Source organism: Macaca thibetana, chromosome 9 (assembly GCF_024542745.1).
Source record: "Macaca thibetana thibetana isolate TM-01 chromosome 9, ASM2454274v1, whole genome shotgun sequence".
NCBI classification, from domain to species: domain Eukaryota; kingdom Metazoa; phylum Chordata; class Mammalia; order Primates; family Cercopithecidae; genus Macaca; species Macaca thibetana.
In genome coordinates, this window is record NC_065586.1 from 73,834,501 (window position 1) to 73,856,774 (window position 22,274).

General features: G+C 40.7%; 1 protein-coding gene across 1 annotated transcript in view; it reads left to right on the top strand.

The window, feature by feature from the left end:
- Positions 1-22,274, top strand: part of CCDC6 (coiled-coil domain containing 6) — a 120,526-nt gene that overhangs the window by 67,117 nt on the left and 31,135 nt on the right. The window contains exon 3 of the mRNA XM_050803056.1: positions 8,824-8,952. Within this exon, the coding sequence (XP_050659013.1) occupies positions 8,824-8,952 (129 nt within the window). The remainder of the gene's footprint in view (positions 1-8,823; positions 8,953-22,274) is intronic.

Here is a 22,274-nt window from a genome sequence, read left to right on the forward strand (position 1 = left end):
ACTTTGGCTTTTATTCTGCATGGGAGCCACCACAGGGTTTTGAGCAGAGTAGCAAAATGATCCTAGGTGACTCTTAAAATGATTGATTTGGTTGCTGTGTCATGAAGAGATTATGGAGTGGGGGCCAAGGTGGGAGCAATGCATATTAGAAGGATATTCGGTAATACATGCCAAGAGATGGAGTGGATTTTTCAGGGAGTAGTAGTGAAGATGGTGAAACTTTGAATTCTGGGTACATTTTGAAGAAATAGCCTCATAGGATTTGTGGATGGAATAGAAGTGGTATAGAAAAAAAGGATCAAGAAGGACTTAGGGGTTTGAGTCTCAATGACTGGAAGAATAGTTACCATCATTTAAGATGGAAAAGACAGCAAGTGGAGTATGTTTGGAGTCGGAAGGTCGGAAGTTCACTTGCAGTGTCTGGGCTTCCAAATGGAGAGAACAGACAGGCAGTTGGACAGAGGTTCTGACTCTCAACAGAGAAGTCGGGGCTAGAGATATAAATTTGGGAGTGTTTTCTTTAGTAATTATTTATTGCCATGGAAATTAGTGCTGTTACTCAGGAGGTGTGCCCAGAGGAAAGGACCAGAGACATACAAGGAAAATGCAAGGATGAACCACAGAATGGGAGAAGAGATACACACCATATGTAATGACAAAAAGCTACAAATCAGCAAGAAAACAACCCAGACAAAAAATGGCAAATGATTTAAGCAGACTCTTCACATAAGTACATGGCCAAAAAGCCAGTAAACAAATGGAAAAAGTATACAACCTCATTAGTAGTCAGGAAAGGTGATTTAAACCACAACAACAAGATACTACTAATAAATTCTTATGCACTGCAGGTAGAAAACTGAAGTCATTATACCCATTTGAAAACAATTTGGTAGTACCTAATTAAGTTGGAAATATTTATTGTCTATGACCCAGTGGTTTCACTCCTGGGCATATATCATATTACATGTACATGTGTACCAGATATGTAGAAGAATGTTCTTTGATCATGATAAAAAACTAGAAATGGCCAGGCGTGGTGGCTCACGCCTGTTATCCCAGCACTTTGGGAGGCCGAGGCGGGCAGATCACGAGGTCAGGAGATTGAGACCAGCCTTGCCAACATGGTGAAACCCCGTGTCTACTAACAATACAAAAATTAGCTGGGCGTGGTGGTGCCTTCCTGTAATCCCAGCTACTTGGGAGGCTGAGGCAGGAGAATCATTTGAACCAGGGAGTCGCTGGTTGTAGCGAGCCGAGATCACACCACTGTACTGCAGCCTGGTGGCAGAGCAAGACTCTTTCTCAAAAAAAATGAATAGAAATGACCCAAGTGCCTGTCATCAGTTGAGAGGATTGTGGTATAAATAGCTGGATTCTGTAAAGCAATGAAAATACAAACCACAATTAGTAACAAGTTCATTTAGCAGAAGAAGCTGGATATGAAAGAATGCAAAACCTAGCAAGACTAATGTTTGGAAATAAATGAATACATAGGTTGTTTAAAAAAAACAATTTTAGGAAAAATGTAAGGAAGTAAATACCATAAGAATTAGGATATTGGTTATGTCTAGGAGTTGGAGAGGGTCTGTAAACAGGAAGAGAAACAGGGGCTTTGGGGCAGACCATGATATATGGGTGATGTCATAGATCTTGATTAATCCACCCCCACCCCAACCATTGTTTTGCTTATCCTGAAGTGAGGGTGTTATCATTTATTCAATCAGTATTTGCATTCACAATGTATTTTCTATGTTTTGGAGTAGGATCAAGGAAATCCTAGTCACTGCCCTTCTTAGAGCTTGCAATCCTGTAAAGAGTGATTGAGAATGTACCCAAGTGTTCTAGGATGGCAGCACACATCAGAGATGAGGGCAAAGGCTTTGAAGCCAGGGACCTCAGTTTGAACCCTGGATTTACCCTTTACCTGTGAAATTTCAGGCAGATCACCTAACCTCTTTAAGCTGTGGTTTCACTCTTTGCAAAATGCAGGTAACAGTTTCTACTGTAGAGTTATGAAGATTCAACCATCAAGTACGTTGATGTATATAAAGTGCTTGACACGTAATAATCACCCTGGAGAATTAGCTGACTTTACAAGTAGCTGATGGAAAAGATATAGAAAAATATCATGAAACAGACATTAAAATGCACTTGAATGACAATGTGCTTCTCACACCTTAAAGGAGGATGAGTGCACATTATGCTGAGGGCCTGGGGGAAAGCATTGGGGAAGTCTTACACTATCACCTAGTCTCTGTAAATTGAGGGGAGGGATTCAGACCCTATAGGCAGAGGCACAGCATGGTGGGGCATGTGGGCAGAGTGAGTGGCATGGTTTCTGTAAGAGTGATCTGGCATGACTAGCAGGTGTTGTGATCTAGAGGCCCCTGGACCAGTATGGTCACCAAAAGTGTTTGGCTGGCATGATGGGATTTTTTTTTAAGAGTCTAGAAAAGGACATGAGCTTTTCCTTTAACCACAGTAGCCACCACTCCCTGGCTTAAACCCATCCATTCTTTGTTTGCTGCATGCATGAACCCTGAAGGCATTTATGCTTGCAAACCTTGGACTGTCACATCAACTGAGTGTGAAAATAACATGAGGAAGGTGTGGGAAGCTTGCATAGGGATTGGGTCATGGAAGGACCTGAATGTTATGCCAGTGAATTTGGACTTAGTCTGCAGGTAGTAGGGAGCCATTGAGAGTTTTGAGCAGGACATTGAAGTAATAGGACTTGTGCTAGGATGATCTACAGTGGACCTGGGGAGATCCAGTAGGAGGTTTTGGCAGTAGCCCAAAGGAAAAGGAATAAAAGGCCTGAACCAGACTGGGGCCATGAGCACATAGCACACACAAAGGAGAGTGTGTGGGGGGGACAGCTGTTATGGAGGCTGACTGCATGGGCCTTGGTAACTCATGAGGCATTGACCCAGAATACTGGTACCAGTAACAGAAGGGGAGGAGGTGGAAATAAGTGTGGGCCCAAGAAGCCCTTAGTGATGAAGTACTGAGTTTGAGGTGGGAGTCTGAATTTTTGCTCAGTAGAACAGCTGACAAGTTGGTTCTTGAGAGACTTTCTATGTTCTGAGAGAGATTTTTGAGCTTTTTTCCAAAGCTCATATTAATAACATTATGATTGCTTTTGACAGTCTAATGGCTTAATGCAGTTATTGTCCTGGGCTGGCCTTTACTTGGTCCAATGCAGGTAGCTCATTCCTTGGTAATTTTCAGTAAACCAAGGATGTTAGTTGTGGTACTGGGAGTAATAGAGATATTAGTTGACTAGTGAAAACAAAGCTGGGGGCATGGCATCTCAAATTTCTTTTTTTTTTTTTTTTTTTTTTGAGACAGAGTCTCACTCTTGTCAGCCACGCTAGCGTGCAGTGGTGCGATCTCAGCTCGCTGCAACCTCTACCTCCCAGGTTCAAGTGATTCTCCTGCCTCAGCCTCCCGAGTAGCTGGGATTACAGGCATGCACCACCACGCCTGGCTAATTTTTTCGTATTTTTCGTAGAGACAGGGTTTCACCATGTTAGCCAGGCTGGACTCAAACTCCTGACCTCAGGTCATCTGCCCATCTCAGCCTCCCAAAGTGCTAGGATTACAGGCGTGAGCCACCGCGTCTGACCTGGTTTATTCTTAAGTTGTCTTGAAAAACCTGGGTCCTAGGGGTAGTGGCTAGAAGCCTTGCTTCAGTTGTCAAGGACTGACTTGACAACAAGCCCAGGCTTGCAGATTGACATTTCGTAAAACCTGGGAAAAGCAAACCTGCTGCATGTTGGGTGGGAAGGTGCTCTCAGCATCCAGCCTACACATGCACCTGTGGTACCTGTTGGAGGAGGTTCTCCCAGGTAAATGATTTTCAGTGCCTCTACCTGCTAGAGAGAATTTATTGAGAATAAAAAGTCATTTGGTGCAGAGTTCTTGAATCTATTATGTAAAAGGCCTGGTTCATTGATGGTTCCAGAAATCCTTTGTAAATTATAAGCACAACAATTATTGGTAATTGGATGATGCTTAAGGCTAGCCTGCTTAAGATCAAATTAATGCTACACTTGTGTATTTCATTGGGCTGGAAGTTTACTTTGAGACTATATAATCAGTGGATGATACAAGAAAATGCTTGCTTTAGTACTTAGAATTTAAAATTATACTGATTTATAATTGAGTATATAGTTGCATTTTCATTTACGCCCTTTTCATTTATGTTAATATATTTTTCTTGTTGGATCCTAAGGAACAAACTTTTATGTATATAACCCTAATTCCATTGAAAATGTGATCTGCTGTATCACATTGTTGTATAATGTGATTCTGATTCCACAGGGATATTTTTATTAGTGTTAACATATAGCACAAATAAGGGTTATAAAAGTGTTCCATAATCTTTAGGATTGGCTTTATAAAAAATGTATTTGTTGAAAATTCTGATTTTTGAAAAAAGCTTTTAATCTGCCAGGCATCTAGCTTTATATATATTTAAGGCAGACACATGAGTTTCATTTCAAAATATTAATCAATATGCTTGTTTGTTATTAGATGGAATAATTTTTGTTCTAGTTCAGGATCTCTGACTTTATTGGAAGATTTAAAGTTGTTCGTGTAACAGTACATTAAGACCTATGATTATAAATTTAAAGTCATGCCTAGAAATGTTTGCCCATATTGAAGATGGACATTGGAGGTGAAACTGACAGCTAGTCTTGAGTCAACCTGCACCAGGCTTCCCAGGATTTTTCTATTTGTGGTGCCATGAGCTATAACTTTAAAATAGGCAAGTCAATTCAGGGTGGTGGTTCAAATCCTATTGGAACCATGTTGCTTGAGTTTACATGGTATCTGTTTAAAAGAGAATATTTGAATTTTTCTTAGACAAACTATATGAAACAAATACTGTAGTTATTAGTTCTTCAAGGTCCCTATGCACATTTGCCTCCTACCTCTTGCTCATCTTAACCCTTGTCTCATGATTTTAAGGGACTGAGGTACTTCTGTGTTTCTCTCGAGCAAGCTCTTTTTTTTTTTTTTTTTTTTTTTTGACGGGGTCACAGTCTGTCACCCAGGCTGAATTGCAGTGGTGTACTCACGCTCACCGCAGCCTTGACCTTCTGGGCTCCGGCAGTCCTCTCACCTCAGTCTCCTGAGTAGCTGGGACTACAGGTGTGTGCACCACCATGTCCAGCTAATCTTTTTTTGTAGAGACAGAGTCTCACTGTGTTGCCTAGGCTGGTCCCAAACTCTGGGCTCAAGTGATCCTATTGCTTCGGCCTCTAAAAGTGCTGGGATTACAGGCATGAGCCACTGTGCCTGGCCATGTTTCTCTTTTTATTGGCAGTTTCTTTGTTCCAGGAAGAGCTATATTTTCTGTTTCTTGTCTTTGTTCAGGAACTCCATGCTCTGCTTCTGTTGCATGTCACCTGAGAGGTGACAGAACAAAGCAAGCAGCAGAACTGTTTCTTTTAGCACTGTCTTTGGGGGACGATAAAAACTGTGAGTCTTTAGCAAACAGAGTTAGATCTCAGAATGGCTTGGTATTTTCCAAATGGGTTAGTGTAACCCAGTGACCTTACTTGAGTTCTGGTAATGACAGCTTTACCATCAAATTTTCGTTAGGGTATAGCCCTTGAGAGGAAATTGCCTCCTAAAATTGAGAGCTCTGATAGGCTTTATTACTAGTTCAATGTGTAGTCTTAAAGGAAGTACCTAAAGCTACTGACAGTGTTAGACCATCTGTCAAAATATGGATATTTTCCTGCAAGCCAATGAGAGCCTTACCTTAGATTAACGTTCTGTGACAAACGCTGCTTGGTTGGCAAGAGATTTTTCAATGTTAGATTGCATCCTTTATTGTTTTAGTTTACCTCAGGGCAGAGGCATAATGCTGAGAAAAATAAAAGAAGGGTTCTTTCAAATAAAAATGGCAGCAATTGAAAACATATTGGAGGAAAACATAGCTACTATATTTAAAAAGCTATGCAAATAGTTTAAAGGTTTGAAGACAAGTTTGTCATCTCCCAATAACTAGTAGATACTGTTAAAGCTTAGTGTTCGTAACTATTTTTAGGGCAAGGATGATATGTTAGCTATAGATCTCGCCTACCACTCTCATAGTACCTGCAGATAGAAAACAGCACAGCATGCTTATTGAATGAAAGCCTTAGGCGCAGATGTACATGCTTTGCTATATTTTTCCTACTAAGCGATGCTTGTTCCATTGGGTTCTTTTTTTGTCAAAAGTGCTGGGAACTCTTCTTGTTCTCTATTCATTCATCTTAGTTGTTTTAATTGCTGCTTGGTCTTGCAGAACCTGAGTTTTAAAGAGCTGGCTAAATATAGACTTATCACTGTAAGCACGTCCTTACACCTGCTTTTCTCATGGGTCCCTGCAAAGTTGACCAGCTTTTTTTTGGCCTTGAACATCAAAAACAGTTGGAAGGAAAACAGCATCTATTTAGTCAACATTTCCAGTGTTAGAAGACTATGTCAGATTAACTTTTTTTTTCCTTTTCTTTTTTCCCCCCCACCTTTTTTGAGACAGAGTCTCACTCTGTCGCTGAGGCTGGAGTGCAGTGGTGTGATCTCGGCTCACTGCAAGCTCCACCTCCCTGCAACCCCTGCCTCCTGGGTTCAAGGGATTCTCCTGCCTCAGCCTCCTGAGTGGCTGGGACTACAGGTGCATGGCTGGGACTACAAGTGCATGCCAGTACACCAGGCTTTTTTTTTTTTTTTTTTTTTTTTTTTTTTTTTTTTTTTAGTAGAGACAGGGTTTCACCATGTTGGTCAGGCTGGTCTTGAACTCCTGGTCCCATGCAGTCCACCTGCCTCAACCTCCCAAAGTGCTGGGATTACAGGCCTGGGCCCCTGTGCCTGGCCAAAACAATTTTTTTTTTCTTAAACTGATTGTGTGTTTTCAGGGCAGTGGACACTGTCAAGTGTGGAGAGTGTTACTTGTAGCCATTTTGAGGTTGATCAGGCTTGCCTCAGCTCTCAGTTGTCCACTGTACCCTAAGGAGGGTTTCCAAAGAAACATTGCATCCCCTGGGCAAGCACACGTGGCATATTTTTTTCTGTGTTTAATCATTTGACTTCCAGGTGCTCAGGGTGTGCTAGGCACTCATGGGCGGAGCAGTCTGAAGGCGGCCTCTCTTGGGTTTGCTCAGTGATACAGGGGGAGAGAGCACTGGTTTGGGGTTCTGGGCGCGGGGTCTGGGTCCCAAGCTCCGTCACTTTCCAGCTGTATTGCTTCAGTCTAATAATGTGGTTTGTCACATATGAAATGGAAGTGACCGTGCCTGTCTCCATGCATGTGAAGAACCTGGTGTACAGTGTCTGCCAAAAGAAACGGCTTTGAACATAAAATTAGGGAGCAGTGTCCTATTCAGCCCCAAAATAAAACTTTTGTGTGCTTCATTGTTTTTAGTAGCGTTTACTTTTTTCCCTTAATTCTGAAACATCAGGCCAACCCTTGCTGTGCATCAACAAAACCCCCCAGTTGAGAGTGTTATAAAAAATAATGCGTGATTATTAATGAGAACCTCCCCAAGTCCCTGTGGGTCCACTGGATTTCTTTTATTTTCCTTTGGTTTTGTAGGTTGGAGTTTGGTTTGTTTTTGTTTTTAAATTCTCTCTTGTAATGACACCATAGCCTTATCTTTTTACTGCATGAATAAGAATCTTTTTTTTTTTTTTTTTTTTTTTTTTTTTTTTTGAGACAGGGTTTTGCTCTCATTGCCCAAGCTGGAGTGCAATGGCGTGGTCTCAGCTCACTGCAACCTCCACCTCGTTGGTTGATCAAGTGATTCTCTTGTCTCAGTCTCCCAAGTACCTGGGATTACAGGTGCCTGCCACCACGCCCAGCTGATTTTCATACTTTTCGTAGAGACAGGGTTTCACTATGTTGGTCAGGCTGGTCTTCAAGTCCTGACTTCAGGTGGTCCATCTGTCTTGGCCTCCCAAAATGCTGGGATTACAGGTATGAGCCACCATGCCTAGCCAATGTTTTCCCTCTTGGTTTTTAGGGAATATATAGGAACTGTGGTGTACAGTCTCTGTATGGAAAAATAATTGTGCTGATTTTTGTGAAGATGTCCTTGTACACTAGGAAATAGCATTCTGAATAATTTACCTAAGTATATTCTGTGATTTTGACATCTCTGTCTACATACATGATGCGAATCTGAATAAACCGCAATTCATTTAATAAAAATTGTATGAAATTTCTGTTTTTAAAAAAATTTATTTGTAGCCCTATAGTATAAAATCTGAAAGGTAGCAAAAAGTATATTGCGAAACACAAATTTCATTTCCATCCCCTATGACTTTTGGTGGTTTTTTTTTTTTTTTTTTTTTTTTTTAGATGGAGTCTCGCTCTGTCGCCCGGGCTGGAGTGCAGTGGCCGGATCTCAGCTCACTGCAAGCTCCGCCTCCCGGGTTCACGCCATTCTCCTGCCTCAGCCTCCCGAGTAGCTGGGACTACAGGCGCCCGCCACCTCGCCCGGCTAATTTTTTGTATTTTTGGTAGAGACAGGGTTTCACCGTGTTAGCCAGGATGGTCTCGATCTCCTGACCTCGTGATCCGCCCGTCTCGGCCTCCCAAAGTGCTAGGATTACAGGCTTGAGTCACCGCGCCTGGCCTGACTTTTGGTTTTAAGTTAGAGAAACCAGTTAGGCACAGATTACTAGGTATACACTTGCAAATTTGAGCAAAAATGGGTAATGTAACTTTTATGGTATAGCTTCTTTGTATAGTCACCTTTTGGAGCCAGTGTTTCCATGGCATTTGAGTTGCCGGATTTCCCCATCCGTGTGTTTTTCATTTTCCAGTTGCAGCATGAGAAAGCCGAACTAGAACAGCATCTTGAACAAGAGCAGGAATTTCAGGTCAACAAACTGATGAAGAAAATTAAAAAACTGGAGAATGACACCATTTCTAAGCAACTTACATTAGAACAGGTAAGCACCTATAGCTCTTCCTTTACATTGTATTTTCTCGTTATCAGCTTGTTCTTTTAAGCTTTAAGATGCCTGGAGGAATTTAAGTGAAAAGTATTTTTCAGCTTTCTCTCCCCACAGTGGAGACTTCATTTCTGAAGTGAGCATTGACAGGTTTACACAGTTCCTATCGTTCTCTCACACATTTTCTCTTTTTTAACCACAATTAATAAAGTTTCAGGATATAAGTTCTGATGTACTGATTTATAGCAGGAAATGTCAGGTTCCTTTTTGCAAAGCAAAGGGAGAAGAATGTTTTTGACCACAGGATAGTTTCTGTGAAAGTTTCTAAGACAGTGTTGCTGTGGAACTAAAACTGGTCTTTCAAAACTTCTTCAGAATAAACAATTAACATTTTCCTCTTTGAATGATTGGCAACCTTACAGGAGCCTTCTCTTCTCCCAGTCTAGACTTGTTAGTACAGATACAGGGTCATAGACTCAGTAACTCACCTTGAGTCAGCCACTGACTGGTTCTGTGACCTTATATTAACTTTATTAATTTCTCTGGGCTCAAGTTCTCCATTTGTAAACAGAGCAGGACAGACTAAAACCAGAAATGGCAAACTTAACAAGGTACAAAGGTGGGAAGTAGTCATAGCATACAATCCCTTTGTCCTCTGCCCTCAGCAGGCGTTGGTGTTGGGACATTGGCCTTGGGAGTTCGGACTTGGTCTGTATACCCCCATTATCACACAGAACTCTGCGTAGCTATTGTCACTCCATTCAGGGTATGTCAGACTATATTATTGCTAGCCTCAGTGTTCCCCAATGCCTTTTCCCATGCTAGCATCCTGAAATTTTAGTTCCCCTAAGTTATAAGAGGCTGATGCTAGTGTACTGCTACCTGGGTTTCCATGTAAAATGCAGTAGATGAAGATCTTCCAGCTGTTTGTATTTTAGATCCTGATTGCCCTGATTAGGCTAAGCCTCATTAAAGTTGTCTGATTTATCTCACACTCAGGATTCTCCCTGTACACCTTACTCCGTGTTGACTCACTCCATCAGCCACTCTCAGGACCGCTCTAGTTTGAATATTTTACCTGAGAATGAAACAATGATTGTGCTGCAAGGTTTGAAGGGAAGTTAGAGTTTGTCTTAAAGTAAGACTGTTCTATTTTTACCTGTAGCAAAGCAGGGAATGGTACTGGGTTTTCTAACACTGAATGATGACCCTAAAAGTGTTTTCCTCTTTTCTGTGATGAAAGTTCAGTTTTCAAGGGTTAGCTATTTTGTACATATCTAGAGTAATTTATTCTTATCATTCATCTTCCAAATTTAAATGCAGTGTCTAAATTAATAATCAGACACCATGCCCCGTGCCCCCCTAGTTTAAAAACATTTTGTTCTGAGGTTCAGCCGTTTAATTCTCAGGGTAGACAGTAGCTCCAGTTCTGTTCAAGTTCAGCTTCGAAGGTTTGTGTTTAAGTCCCTGACACACCAAGTATTTACTTGTTGATCAAGAGTTAACCAAGTGACCAAGTGAAGTTCTCGCAGAAGTTGGTATTAGGAGAGCTTTGCCTGGCCATGCCCTTCACAATGATGGTTGTCAATATTTTAAATATAATAGCTTCTCTCTGGTATTTGTTCACAGGCTCCTAAAGGAGACTTTGAAACTAGGGTTGTGACCCAGAGGGTTTAGCTATGGCCACAAGGGGGAGGTAGTGGCCTAGTGTTAGAAAGAAGGGCTGTCTCATCCTAGTGTTCCTGGGAACAAGTCCTGCCTTCCTGTCTGAAGACCCTTTGCAGACTTTAGTAGCTGAACCCCTTTAAAATGAAGTCTGAAGCATTCATTCTCTATACCAAGTTAATAACTTAGTGACCTTTAGGCTTATTTCAGTCCTCGATAGTAAAGAAATAGATTTCCGCAATAAAATATGTGTAATGCAAAGCCCATTCTAGAAGTAAGCCTCAGATCCAGCATATGAAGCCTGTGTTTTAATTAAAGTGGACAAATTTAACATTGTCATAAACATTTACCCCATTTTGCTTTGGGTATTACTGGGGTAATTAAATGTGTTTTGTTTGACTATAAATAATTTTAATCAGCGTTTAAGGGGCGTATTTGGTTTTTCCCTCTAATAGAAATCTCTTAGTTTCCATGGATATAATCTGACCAGCCCTTGAGACCGTCTCTTGGAATTATCATCTGTATTGTATGATATGATGTAGTATGTGTTATAGTCTATATTATATTATAAAGGATATCCTGTACTCTATATTGTCAGAAGAGCAAAGGCATGCACTACACTATGCCTTATCATGACTGACATGTAGTTTATGCCTTTGCTTTACTGACAGTCAGTGCTTTTAAACTATAAGCCACTTGAAGGCAGTTATCATGTATGCTCCCACATGTCCTACTGCTTTGTCAGATCAGTGGTAAGTGTAGGTTTGGGCATGTGAATGGTGAGTGGTCCTCTGCCTCTGTATTTTAGAAGGCAGCACAGGCTAGTGTTCAGGGCCTGGGCACTGACTTCAAAGCAACTAGGTGTGAACCCGTTCCCTCTACTTAACAATCCTTTCACCAGTTCACTTTCTTTTTAACAGCTCTAGGGAGATGTAATTTACATATCCTACAATTCTCCCACTTAAAAGGTACAACCCAGTGGTTTCTAGTATATTCAGAGTTGTGCAACCATCACCACAATCAATTCTTGAACTCAGAATGAAACCCCGTACCGTTCATCTGTCACCTCTAATCCCTTATAACCTCTAAGCAACTGCTCTTCTACTTTCTGTCTGTGTATTTACCTATTCTGGACATTTCATATGAATAGAATCATATATGTGGTCTTTTGTGATTGACTTCTTTCATTTACCATAATGTTTTCATCCCTGTTGTATCTGTACTGCTTCTTTTTTTCTGGCTAAATAATCATCTATTGTATAGACATACCACATTCATCAATTATCCGTTTGTCATGTGATGGACATTTAGGTTGTTTCCATCTTTTAGTTATTACGAAGAATGCTGCTGTGAACATTCACGTATAATTTTTTTGTGTGGACATATGTTTTCATTTTTCTTAGTCATATGGCAAGGAGTGAAATTGCTGGGTCACATGGTAACTCTCCTTAAAATTGTGCAACCAAAATGTAATTTTAAAATAATCCATACTTTGCATGTAGTGGGTTGAACCTGCAGAAGGGGTATTGGAAAGCATCCTGCCAGAGATTTGAGTTGGTTACAACGTGTTTGTTTTGAAAGTAGAGCTTGGATTATCATGGTTTCTGAGTAGGCTCCTTCCTGTCCTCTGTAAAGCAGAACTTAACTGGGCTGAGTTTCTTCCTAGGTAGACCCCAGTTAATTCACATGTCAGCAGGGCCTCATTGTAAGTTTATCTCACTGAAAGTTAGTCCTTTGGTATGGACACTTCAATTAGTCAGATACCATTCATTCTTTTCTTAGGCCTCAAATCTGGAATTCTCTTATTTTCAAACAGGGAAGGTTAACAGCTAGATCATTAAGGTCTCTGGGCTATAAATGGTTCTGTTGGTGTTTTGCAGTATTATAATTCACAGAATTCTGGAACCAGAAGTCCATGATGTGGGGAAGACTACCTTTGTCCCCAGATGCTAGTGGGGACATGAGACAGTGGGAAAATCACGAATAAATCCAGGGGTAGGGACATCAGCTCTGCTCTTAGAATTTGGGACAACAGGCTCTTATTCCCATTTCCTCTCCCTCCAGAGTTTGCTGCAGAGTTGGGCTTGGTGGGAATCACTGCTCAGTAATAGATCAGTTTGGCCTGTGAGTGGCCCAGCTTGCTCATGCTCCCTTCTCAGAAATGGAAACCCAGAGAGAGATCGGGCAGGTTTCTCAAGCTGCACAGCTAATGAGTGGCAAACGTGGTCCCCTCGTTCTCGTCCTAGTGGTCTTTTAGATCCTGGAAAGACTTTTTTTTTTTTTTTTTTTTTTTTTTTTTTGCCTTTTAAAAAAATTTTACTGTAAGTTTTGGGATACACATACAGAACACGCAGGTTTGTTACATAGTTGTATGTGTGCTATGGTGGTTTGCTGCATCTATTGACCCATCAAATACGTTCCCTCCCCTTGCCTCCCACCCGCAACAGGTCCTGGTGTGTGTTGTTCCCTTCTCTGTGTCTATGTGTTCTCATTGTTCAACTCCCTCTTATGAGTAAGAACATATGGTGTTTGGCTTTCTGTTCCTGTGTTAGTTTGCTGAGGATGACTGTGGAGAAATAGGAATGCTTTTATGCTGTTGGTGGGAGTGTAAATTAGTTCAACCATTGTGGAAGACAGTATGGTGATTCCTTAAGGATCTAGAACCAGAAATCCCATTTGACCCAGCAATCCCATTACTTGGTATATACCCAAAGAAATATAAATCATTCTACTATAAAGACACATGCACATGTATGTTTACTGCAGAACTATTTACCATAGCAAAGTCATGGAACCAACCCAAATGCCCATCAACAATAGACTGGAGAAAGAAAATGTGGTACATATACACCATGGAATACTATGCAACCATGAAAAAAGAATGAGATCATGTCCTTTGCAGGGACATGGATGAAGCTGGAAGCCATCATCCTCAGACCCTGGAAAGACTTTAGTCTTTGCAAAAGTAAAGGCAATGTCATCTTTCTTTTATATTTCAAAGAACTCTGCTGCTTTCCTGTTCAAACAGCCTGCATTAGTTCTTAATCATTTATTTTAGTTACCTTTTTGTCATTTATTTAGCATTTAAATGCGTGATGCCAAAAGTCAATTTATAAGCAGATGTAAAAAAGCATATTCAGAATCATGTAAAATTGTGTGGTCTTTGTAGCACACAGTATTAGACTAGTAAATTGGATTCATCTAGTCAACATGACTTTAATGATACTGGGGTTTTCTAAACAAACACTGATGGCCAGTGCCTGTAAACCCTGACTTGAAGATTTTTCTTCAAACGCAGTCACTATACATCTCTTACTTGGTATTCACATTTTCTTAGGTGATGGTAAGAACATTTGGAACTTGGAATTTCCTGTTCATGTCAAGAAATCTTATTCCGAATAATCTGTTCTGCCAATTAGGGAAAATTTTCGTTACCTGTCTAGCATTAAAAGGCACACATTAGTTTATATATTAAGTGAAGTTTATCTCATCAGATATGAGGGCCTTTTGTGTACTCTGCTCTGAAAATTATCTCATGGGGAAGAAGACAACAGTGGCATACAGTACGTGTGTTAGACACTCAATGGTTATTAAGTAGTACTACAGAAAAATAGGGGACTATATCCGTGGAGGGTTAGTCATGTAATTCAGCTAACGCTTACATGGTGTAACAGAATTGCCTACCGTGTACCAGGCCCCTTACTTTTTCCTTCCTGTAGTTGGCCCTGTGTCTTTTTTTCAGTTATTCCTGGAATTTGGGGACATGTTTTCTTATCTGAGATGTCTCCTTTCTTCCATAGCACTAAAACCCATATATAAAGGTTGGATTTAGGATTGATTTATTAATTTTAGCTTATTAGCATCCATTTATAATGACATCTTAGCCCGTGTGGTTTAGGGAAACTTCCCTGGGTTCAAATCTCCCTTTCATCTGTAATAAACAGTGTGGCCTCATGCATGCAATTTGGCCTCTTTTGTGAAGCAGTCGCAAGTCTTATTTGTATATTTTGGGGAGGATTAGTTGTTCTTCCTGCCTGTCCTCACACTCCATGTGTGTACTAAAGTTCTTTCTGATGCAGGATTATTCAAATGTGGACTGCATAACAAGAAATACATTTTTATGGTAACCTAGTCACTGATTATGTGTAATTGTATTGTGTCACTGTGATGAGTTTCATAAAACAGTACTTACATGCTTTGCACTAATTTTCTATTTAATTATATTTCATCTTTATTAAAATGTAGATCACAAAAGACTAGACTAATTTCACAATCCAGTTTGAAAAAAGTGCTCTACCTTGCCCAATGCTTTGTTCCCTCCAGGTCTGCATGGATCTGTTTCCTCTGCCTGGAACACTTTATCCCTTCTCTATCCTATCCCTGCTCAAGCCTTACTAGTGTCCCTCCTGCAGTCAGTTAGGTGTCTGTGCTGTGAGGAATTTCTATAATATTCAGACCTACTCTTGTAACATTCAGTACTCTGTTTAATTGTTTCTTTCTTATAGCTTCACTATAAGATGAAAGAGGGCTGAGACAAGGTTGACCTTAACACTGTACCCCTGGTGACTCTAATCTGTTAGCTCTCCAAAAATTGTAGCTGCTGCCACTTATACTGAAAAGTATCATCTAATTCCTATGGTACTTTGCCCTACCTATTTTCCAGGAAAATAAGTGTGTATATTATTTAAGCCTCAAATGTCTCACTGTCTTCCTTGAACTGGTTATCTGTCTCTTCAGTTATGGACATATTTATGCTCATATGTCATTTGTGATCTGGCCTCTTTAACTTTCTTCTTTGCCCATGCTGCTGTTGATGCCCTTGTATGGCATGCATCCTGCATTAGTCCAATACACCTGTATTGCATGCCTGCTGTGTATCACAAACTCTTCTAAGAAAGATGATGGGAGGTCCCTGGCCTTGAGGAGCCTGGTCCAGGGAGGCCAGTGCTGAGGGATGCACTGGGCAGAGTCCTGTGGTGGAGGAGAGGAGTGGGGCTCCCACCGTAGCACACCAGCCCCCTAGCTAGCAGAGAATGCCTGCAGGTGCTGTGAGACTGATGCAGAAGAAAAGACACCCACTGGCTAAGTGGGTCTGCATTCAGCCATGTTGCAGGGAAGCAGAGATGGGAGAGGAGGCAGAAATGAGGAGAGAAAATAGGTAGTAAAAAGTGTTTGCAGGTACTACGTAAAGATGCCAAGAACAGAAAAGAACTGTGAAGGAGATGTGAAGTTGACTCCCGGCCTCTACTTTGGGAGTCATGGAGTAAGAGGAGGTTTTGGTATCTGCTGTGGGGTGTACTTGAGGGCTTAGGCTCATCTTTACAGTGAATGCCAGATGGAAAGAAGCCACATAGCTCTACCAGGGCTTGTGCAAGCCTCAGTGCTAACCATGCTCAGTGGTTACCTTCAGCCACTAGATGATACTGGGTGACTTAAAGGGGCTTGATGGGACCCCAGCTTCCATGGGCAGCACAGGGAGTGACCCTCACTCATCTCAGTGCCCCTCACCATCTACATCTGCAGCAAATCACAGAGGCCAGGGTTTAGAATGATGAATTTGAATCCTCACGACAAAATTTTTTGAATTCATTGTCTTAATGAAGCAGGAAAATATTTAGTATATTTTAAAGTCTATAAGGAAGGAAAGAAACTTTTCACATTTCCAGTTCTTAGAATAGTGGCTCTTAAGATGTTAAAAACAGTTAATGATACTGCTAAGGAAACAAGATGGCCTTTCTGCCTTGGTTGTCTAGAAGGTAATTCATTCAAAAATATAACCAAACTGACATCATAGCCAGTCCCCATACAATTCTGATGCTACTTGTTTTAGAAGCTACAGCAACTAACTCTAGTGAATTATACAGATAATCTTTGTGTCCTTGTGATTTATGAGTGAACAGAATGGCTAGTGGCTCATATTCACGTTTGCATCCTTGGGTGATTTGGTTTTACTAATCTTGTAGAACATGGTTGTATTAGTCCTTTTTCATGCTGCTGATGAAGATATACCCTAGAGTGGGCAATTTACAAAAGAAAGAGGTTTAATTGGACTAGTTCCGTGTGGCTGGGGAAGGCTCACAATCATGGCGGAAGGCAAAGAGGAGCAAGTCCCATCTTACATGGACGGCAGCAGGCAAAGAGAAAATGAGGAAGATGCAAAAGCGCAAATCCCTGATAAAACCATCAGATCTCGTGAGACTTTTTCACTACCACGGGAACACTATGGGGGAAACTGCCCCCATGATTCAATTATCTCCCACCGGTTGCCTCCCACATCATGTGGGAATTATGGGAGTACAGTTCAAGATGAGATTTGGATGGGGACACAGAGCTAAACTATATCAGTGGTTGTTTCTTAAATTCACAGGTAGTGTGACCATACTGGGTCTTGTTTAGAATTCCATTCATGCTAAAAGCTGCCCTTGCAGATTCTGACAGCTAGAGGAATCCATTGAAATTGTGCTGAGTAGAGCACCTACTGATTTTTGTGTGCCATTTTGAAAACACAAAGAGCAACCATGTTCCTTGAGGAGTCACTTGCATTAAGGAAATGAAATTTAGTGACTACCATGCTTACTTTGTAGTTTAGTTATAAATACAAATTTCAGATTATGGAAGTCTTGGAATCTTTTTTAAATCAAACATTTGCAATGTAAAAGTAATCCGTTGTTCTTTCAAGACAGTTTGGAAAACAAGTACAAAAAAGTACAAAAATGAAAAAATATGACCTAGATTGCAGTTTGCCTAGAAAAACAGCTATTGATGTTTTTCTTCATCTTCTCCTCCTCCTCTTCTTTTCTCTTCCTCTTCCTTTTAAGTGGATTTATAATTGACTGCCCTGCTCTTTAAAAAATAAAACATAATAACTTAAGTCTGCACATTTAGATAAGCCGTATTGGAGACATAATCATAGTAAACCCTGAAGTCGGTTTGGTGGGAATTTGTTTACAGCAAATCCACGGTGATGTTTCACTTGCGTGAGAAGCTTGGGTACATTCATCCCACCCACTGCTTGTCCAAGAGAGGTGGGGAGGAAACCTCAGATAACAGCTGAAAAATAAGTGGGATTTTGTGCCTTGGAAGTGAAAAAACTAGGGTCAATACACCACACTCAAAAGAAGCTTCAGGAGGCTCTCTGTTGAGTTGATTTGCTTTGGAATCCATTTGTTGGGATGTAATGAAGCCAACTAAGGGGTGCCAGCTCCAACCTGTGAAAGCAGACTCTGAGCTCTGTCAAGGGACACAGATAAGTCTCTCTATAGGACATGAAAAAGGAGAAAAATCCCCCAGAATTCCTTTCCTAGACTCTATTTCAATTAAATAGAAAAACTCACTGTGTTCCGTCTTGTAAGACTTTATTTTGAAGCATCAGATGCCACATATAGATCAACTTGTACAGATGATGTTACATGATGGGAGGGGAAAAACTCAGTGTATTTCCTGTGTCAAAGGAGAGGCAGCTCGTCATGATCCAGTGACGTGCGTCTTCTGGTTATCCACTGGGGACAAAGACCTTGCATGTTAAATTGAAGGACACTGGTGTGCTGCAGTAGAGCAGTCAAACCCAGAGATACTGTACTGAGACTTCCTAGTTGTAATTGTGAAATACACAGGTCTTTTTCTCTATGATCAAAACAAGAACTTGCTTGATGACTTAGGTGTTCTCCCTAGCTGAACACACAGCAAATGAATGAATGGCTAAGTAAACTCGTCATCCCTATGTAAGGAAGTTGGATGAATGTGGTAATGACAAGAAAAAAATGATTTATCAAGGAAACTTCCATTTTGGATAAAGAACATCAAGTTTGCCCAAAACTTCCATTTTGGATAAATCACATTAGGGCAAGAGAAGTTGCCCTGTTGTTTTCTTAAAGAAGCTTGTTTTAACTTTAATAATATTTTGGGCTGGGAGACAACAAAGTCTTGCTATTGAAGCAGGATATTTCCCTGACCCCTTCGCAGGAGTTGTGACAGTGGTGTCTCATTTACTCAGCCCACCACTCTCAACTCCAGTGTGGGAACTGGAGTGAACAAGTGCTGCCACCGGCTGGCTGCTTAGGTACTGGCAGGGAAGAACTCTGTGCTGGCCCCATAGCAGCATTTAGGTGGGGGTGCCTGTAACTCCTGAAGCCCCAGAGGGCGTATTACAGTACTCTTTTAGTTCTGCTGTCCGTGGACGGCTTAAGTGTTAACAGTTCAGGGGCCCCTTGCTTTTTTGCGTGAGTCGGCTGCCCTCCACCAGCGAGGGCAAAGGGCCAGTGTGACAGCCTTTTGTATCTGCACTCATAGCTCCCGAGCTCTTGTCTGGCATCCAGGAAAAATGAGGTTGCACGAATGAATTGAAGGATGGGAAATATGGGGGATTTTATTGCCAATGAAAGTGGCTCTTAGTGGGAAGGGGAGCTGAAAGGGGGATAGGGCAGGTAGGTAATCTTCCCCTGAAGTCTGCCTGGATTCTTCTCCAAAGTTAGGCCGCAGGCTGTCCCTCCAAAGTCACGCCGCAAGCTGTCCCTCCAAAGTCAAACCACTTCTCTCTAACCTCCAGCTGTAGTTCTGTCTACCGGCTGAGTCTGGGTTTTTTTGTTTGTTTGTTTGTTTGTTTGTTTTTATAAGCATTGGGTGGGTTGGGACAGGGCCATGGGTGGTTTAGGAAAAGGCAACATTTGAGTGGAAAAACAGGGATATGAATTCTCACTTTGAACTGTGGTTTCAGGCTTTTTGGCTTGAGGATAGGGTTTTCCCAGGGACCTGCCCTTTTCTGCCTAGAATTTCTCTGCCCCCCTGTCCCTGTCACTGTGTTGCCCAGGGTGGTCTCAAACTCCTGGGTTCAAGCAGTCCTCCTGCATGAGCCTCCCAAGTAGCTGGAATTACAGGCAGGCACCACCACACCCAGCAAGATGCTTATTTTAGGTAATAGTCTGATGGTAGCCACTGATCTGATAGTATATTTGCAACAGTTACAGATGTCATTTCTTTCCTAAGGCATTCTCCACTGAACTGTTGATGTAGTAAAAGAATGTATACACAATACTGTGAAACTTGCTTTCCCTCAATGGCTATTGTCTGTTAAAAGAATTCCCTTGAGTAATGAACCCAGTATGCAAATTTCTGTAATATTATGTTGATGTCAAAGTGATGAAAATGTTAAGACCAGAAACGGTATTAATCTCAGTAATTAAATGTGTGTCTATTTAAAAAGTTATTTCTCATTGAAAGCAATATTTATTGAACTGATGATAAGTTATGAAATAGTATCATTTTCATGTTAATAATGGCATATTAATATTGTCCTGAAATTATATCAGTTTCAAAGAACAAATCTAATTCTTACAGGAACATAATTTTTTAGAAGAAAAAAGATGTAAGCTGTATTAAGGTTATCTCTGAGCTGTCCGGAAAATTCTGTCTTCCAAATAACTGAACTTTCACTGTCATTTATTCTTCTGAAGGTTGATTGGCTCATTCTATATTTTAAATATGTCAGATAATACCGTACTAATGGATTGCTGTTTTTGAATGTACTATTACTTCAGTTACACTAGGAAACTCAGTTTTTTTAAGATTAGATATCTATTTTTTTTCTATTATAAAAATAGCAGATGTTGATTAAGAAATTGGGCAGGCCAGGAAAAAATAGGAAGATAAATTATCAACAGCGTAACTTTCACCCAAAGGACAGTCATATTTATCTTGCTGTATAGTTCTTTCTGATTTTTTTGTGTGTATTTTTCCTTTTGCCTGTATTTTAGATATATGTAGGCAAGTTTCTTTTCAATTATAACTTTGGCCTTCTAGTCTAGAAAGTGACCGCTCTTCCTCTCCCTTTTCCTTGCTCCTCAACGGCAGACTTCTTCGGCTCTTTCTGTTCTCAGCATTGCATGGGCCGTGTGATGACCTAGAACTTGTTCTTAAAATTCTGAAAGCAATCACAGCTTGATTAACCAAATAGACACCTGGGAGGACTCTATGGTCTGTGAACACCTGTCTTAGCTTATCTGTAACACAGACTGACTACTTGTTTTGTCTTTTTTTAAAAAGACAGTTTTCCAGAATGCAAGGGTCAGATGTCTTCCACCTTAGGAGAATTGCCAGGACTGAGCAACATTCCACTGATCACCTGTACAGACAGCTGACACAGACATTGCTCGTTTTACCTTAGTTATCTCCATTGCTTTACTTTGTGAAGGCTTTGCCAAGGACCACTGTGGTTTGCTGTCAGCTATTTTCATGTCAGATGCACGTAATGTATTTTAATAGCCCCCTCACAAATTCTGTTAGTCATTCTTTCCAATATATAGGCACAATCTGGATTAACTCAGATGTGTGGGAAAATAGGATGGAATGAGGTAGGATCTCTTATTATCTCTGCTCTTGTAGTAGAAGCAAAACTGTGACCATTTTTCTGACTTTGATTTAGTTTTGAATAAGTATATATTTTGAAAATACATACTTATATTTTCCCAAGTGATGTTGATGTACCCGCAGATCAGCACTTTGAACACTTGAACATCTATGAAATCACATAGTAAAGTGATAGGAGATGGGGCTAAGCTTTTAATGGCCTTTAGACATAGCCTTTAGATATAACCTAACCTGGAAGGCTTTGGGAAGTTGTTGTGTTAAATCCCCAACACACTGTTGTGTTTTCTTAGGACTTGCCTCTTATTAAAAAAAAAAAAAAAAAAAAATCTGTCCAGCTTAAGAGTTTGATTAATGTGGGTCTTAAAGCATTCTGCTATCTTTTCCTTTCCTTTTTTTTTTTTTTTTTTTTTTTTTTTTTTTGAGACAGGGTCTCGCTCTGCCACCCACTTTGGAGTACAGTGGCACAATCATAGCTCACTGCAGTCTCAAGCTTCTGGGCTCAAGAGATCCTCCTGCCTCAGCCCCTTGAGTAGCTGGGCCTGGAAGCGCGTGGCACTGCATCCGACTCATTTTTTATTTTTTTGTAGAGATGGGATCTCACTGTGTTTCCCAGGCTTTAAGTGCCTGGCAAACTTTGTGTTCTATTTATATGATAGCCTTTATTTCATAGGCTTCCCCTTCTCTTTATTATGCCTGGATTAATGCATGCCTTAGTTATAATGGACTGCTTTCCAAAATTTGTTTTATAAATCAGATGTTTGGGTTTCGAAACATATTTTCCCATAGTAATGATGATAATAAGGTACTTAGACTAAAACCTTTCAAAGCAGATTGAAAAGTTTCACTAAAACCTTTCAAAATCCTATAACTGAGTATAATATTTAGCTAGAGTTCTCATCCGACTTTTTTGCCAAACATTCCTTACTCCCACCCCAGCATCGTAGTCCTCTTTAAATGGAAAAATGCAATAGTAAGAAAGAACTGTGGTAGCATTGAGAGCCACCTCTCGGCTGCCCTACTCCCTTTCTGCTTCTTTGGGTGGTGGTCAGGATCTGTCTACTGAGAAGACACAGGTAGGACTGGCTGTGAATTCAAATAAGCCAGATGCATTTTTATATATTGAGTTTATTCATTGAAGAAGTTCTAAATTTATTTTGGGAACATAATAAGAACTCCTGGTCTGATGTTAATTAACCTGCAGTGAAAAGTAGAGCTACTCAAGAGGAGTAAAGAATTTGGCAGTTCATTGAACTGACTTAATTACAAAGCAGGCTTTCCAATGAATATTCAGC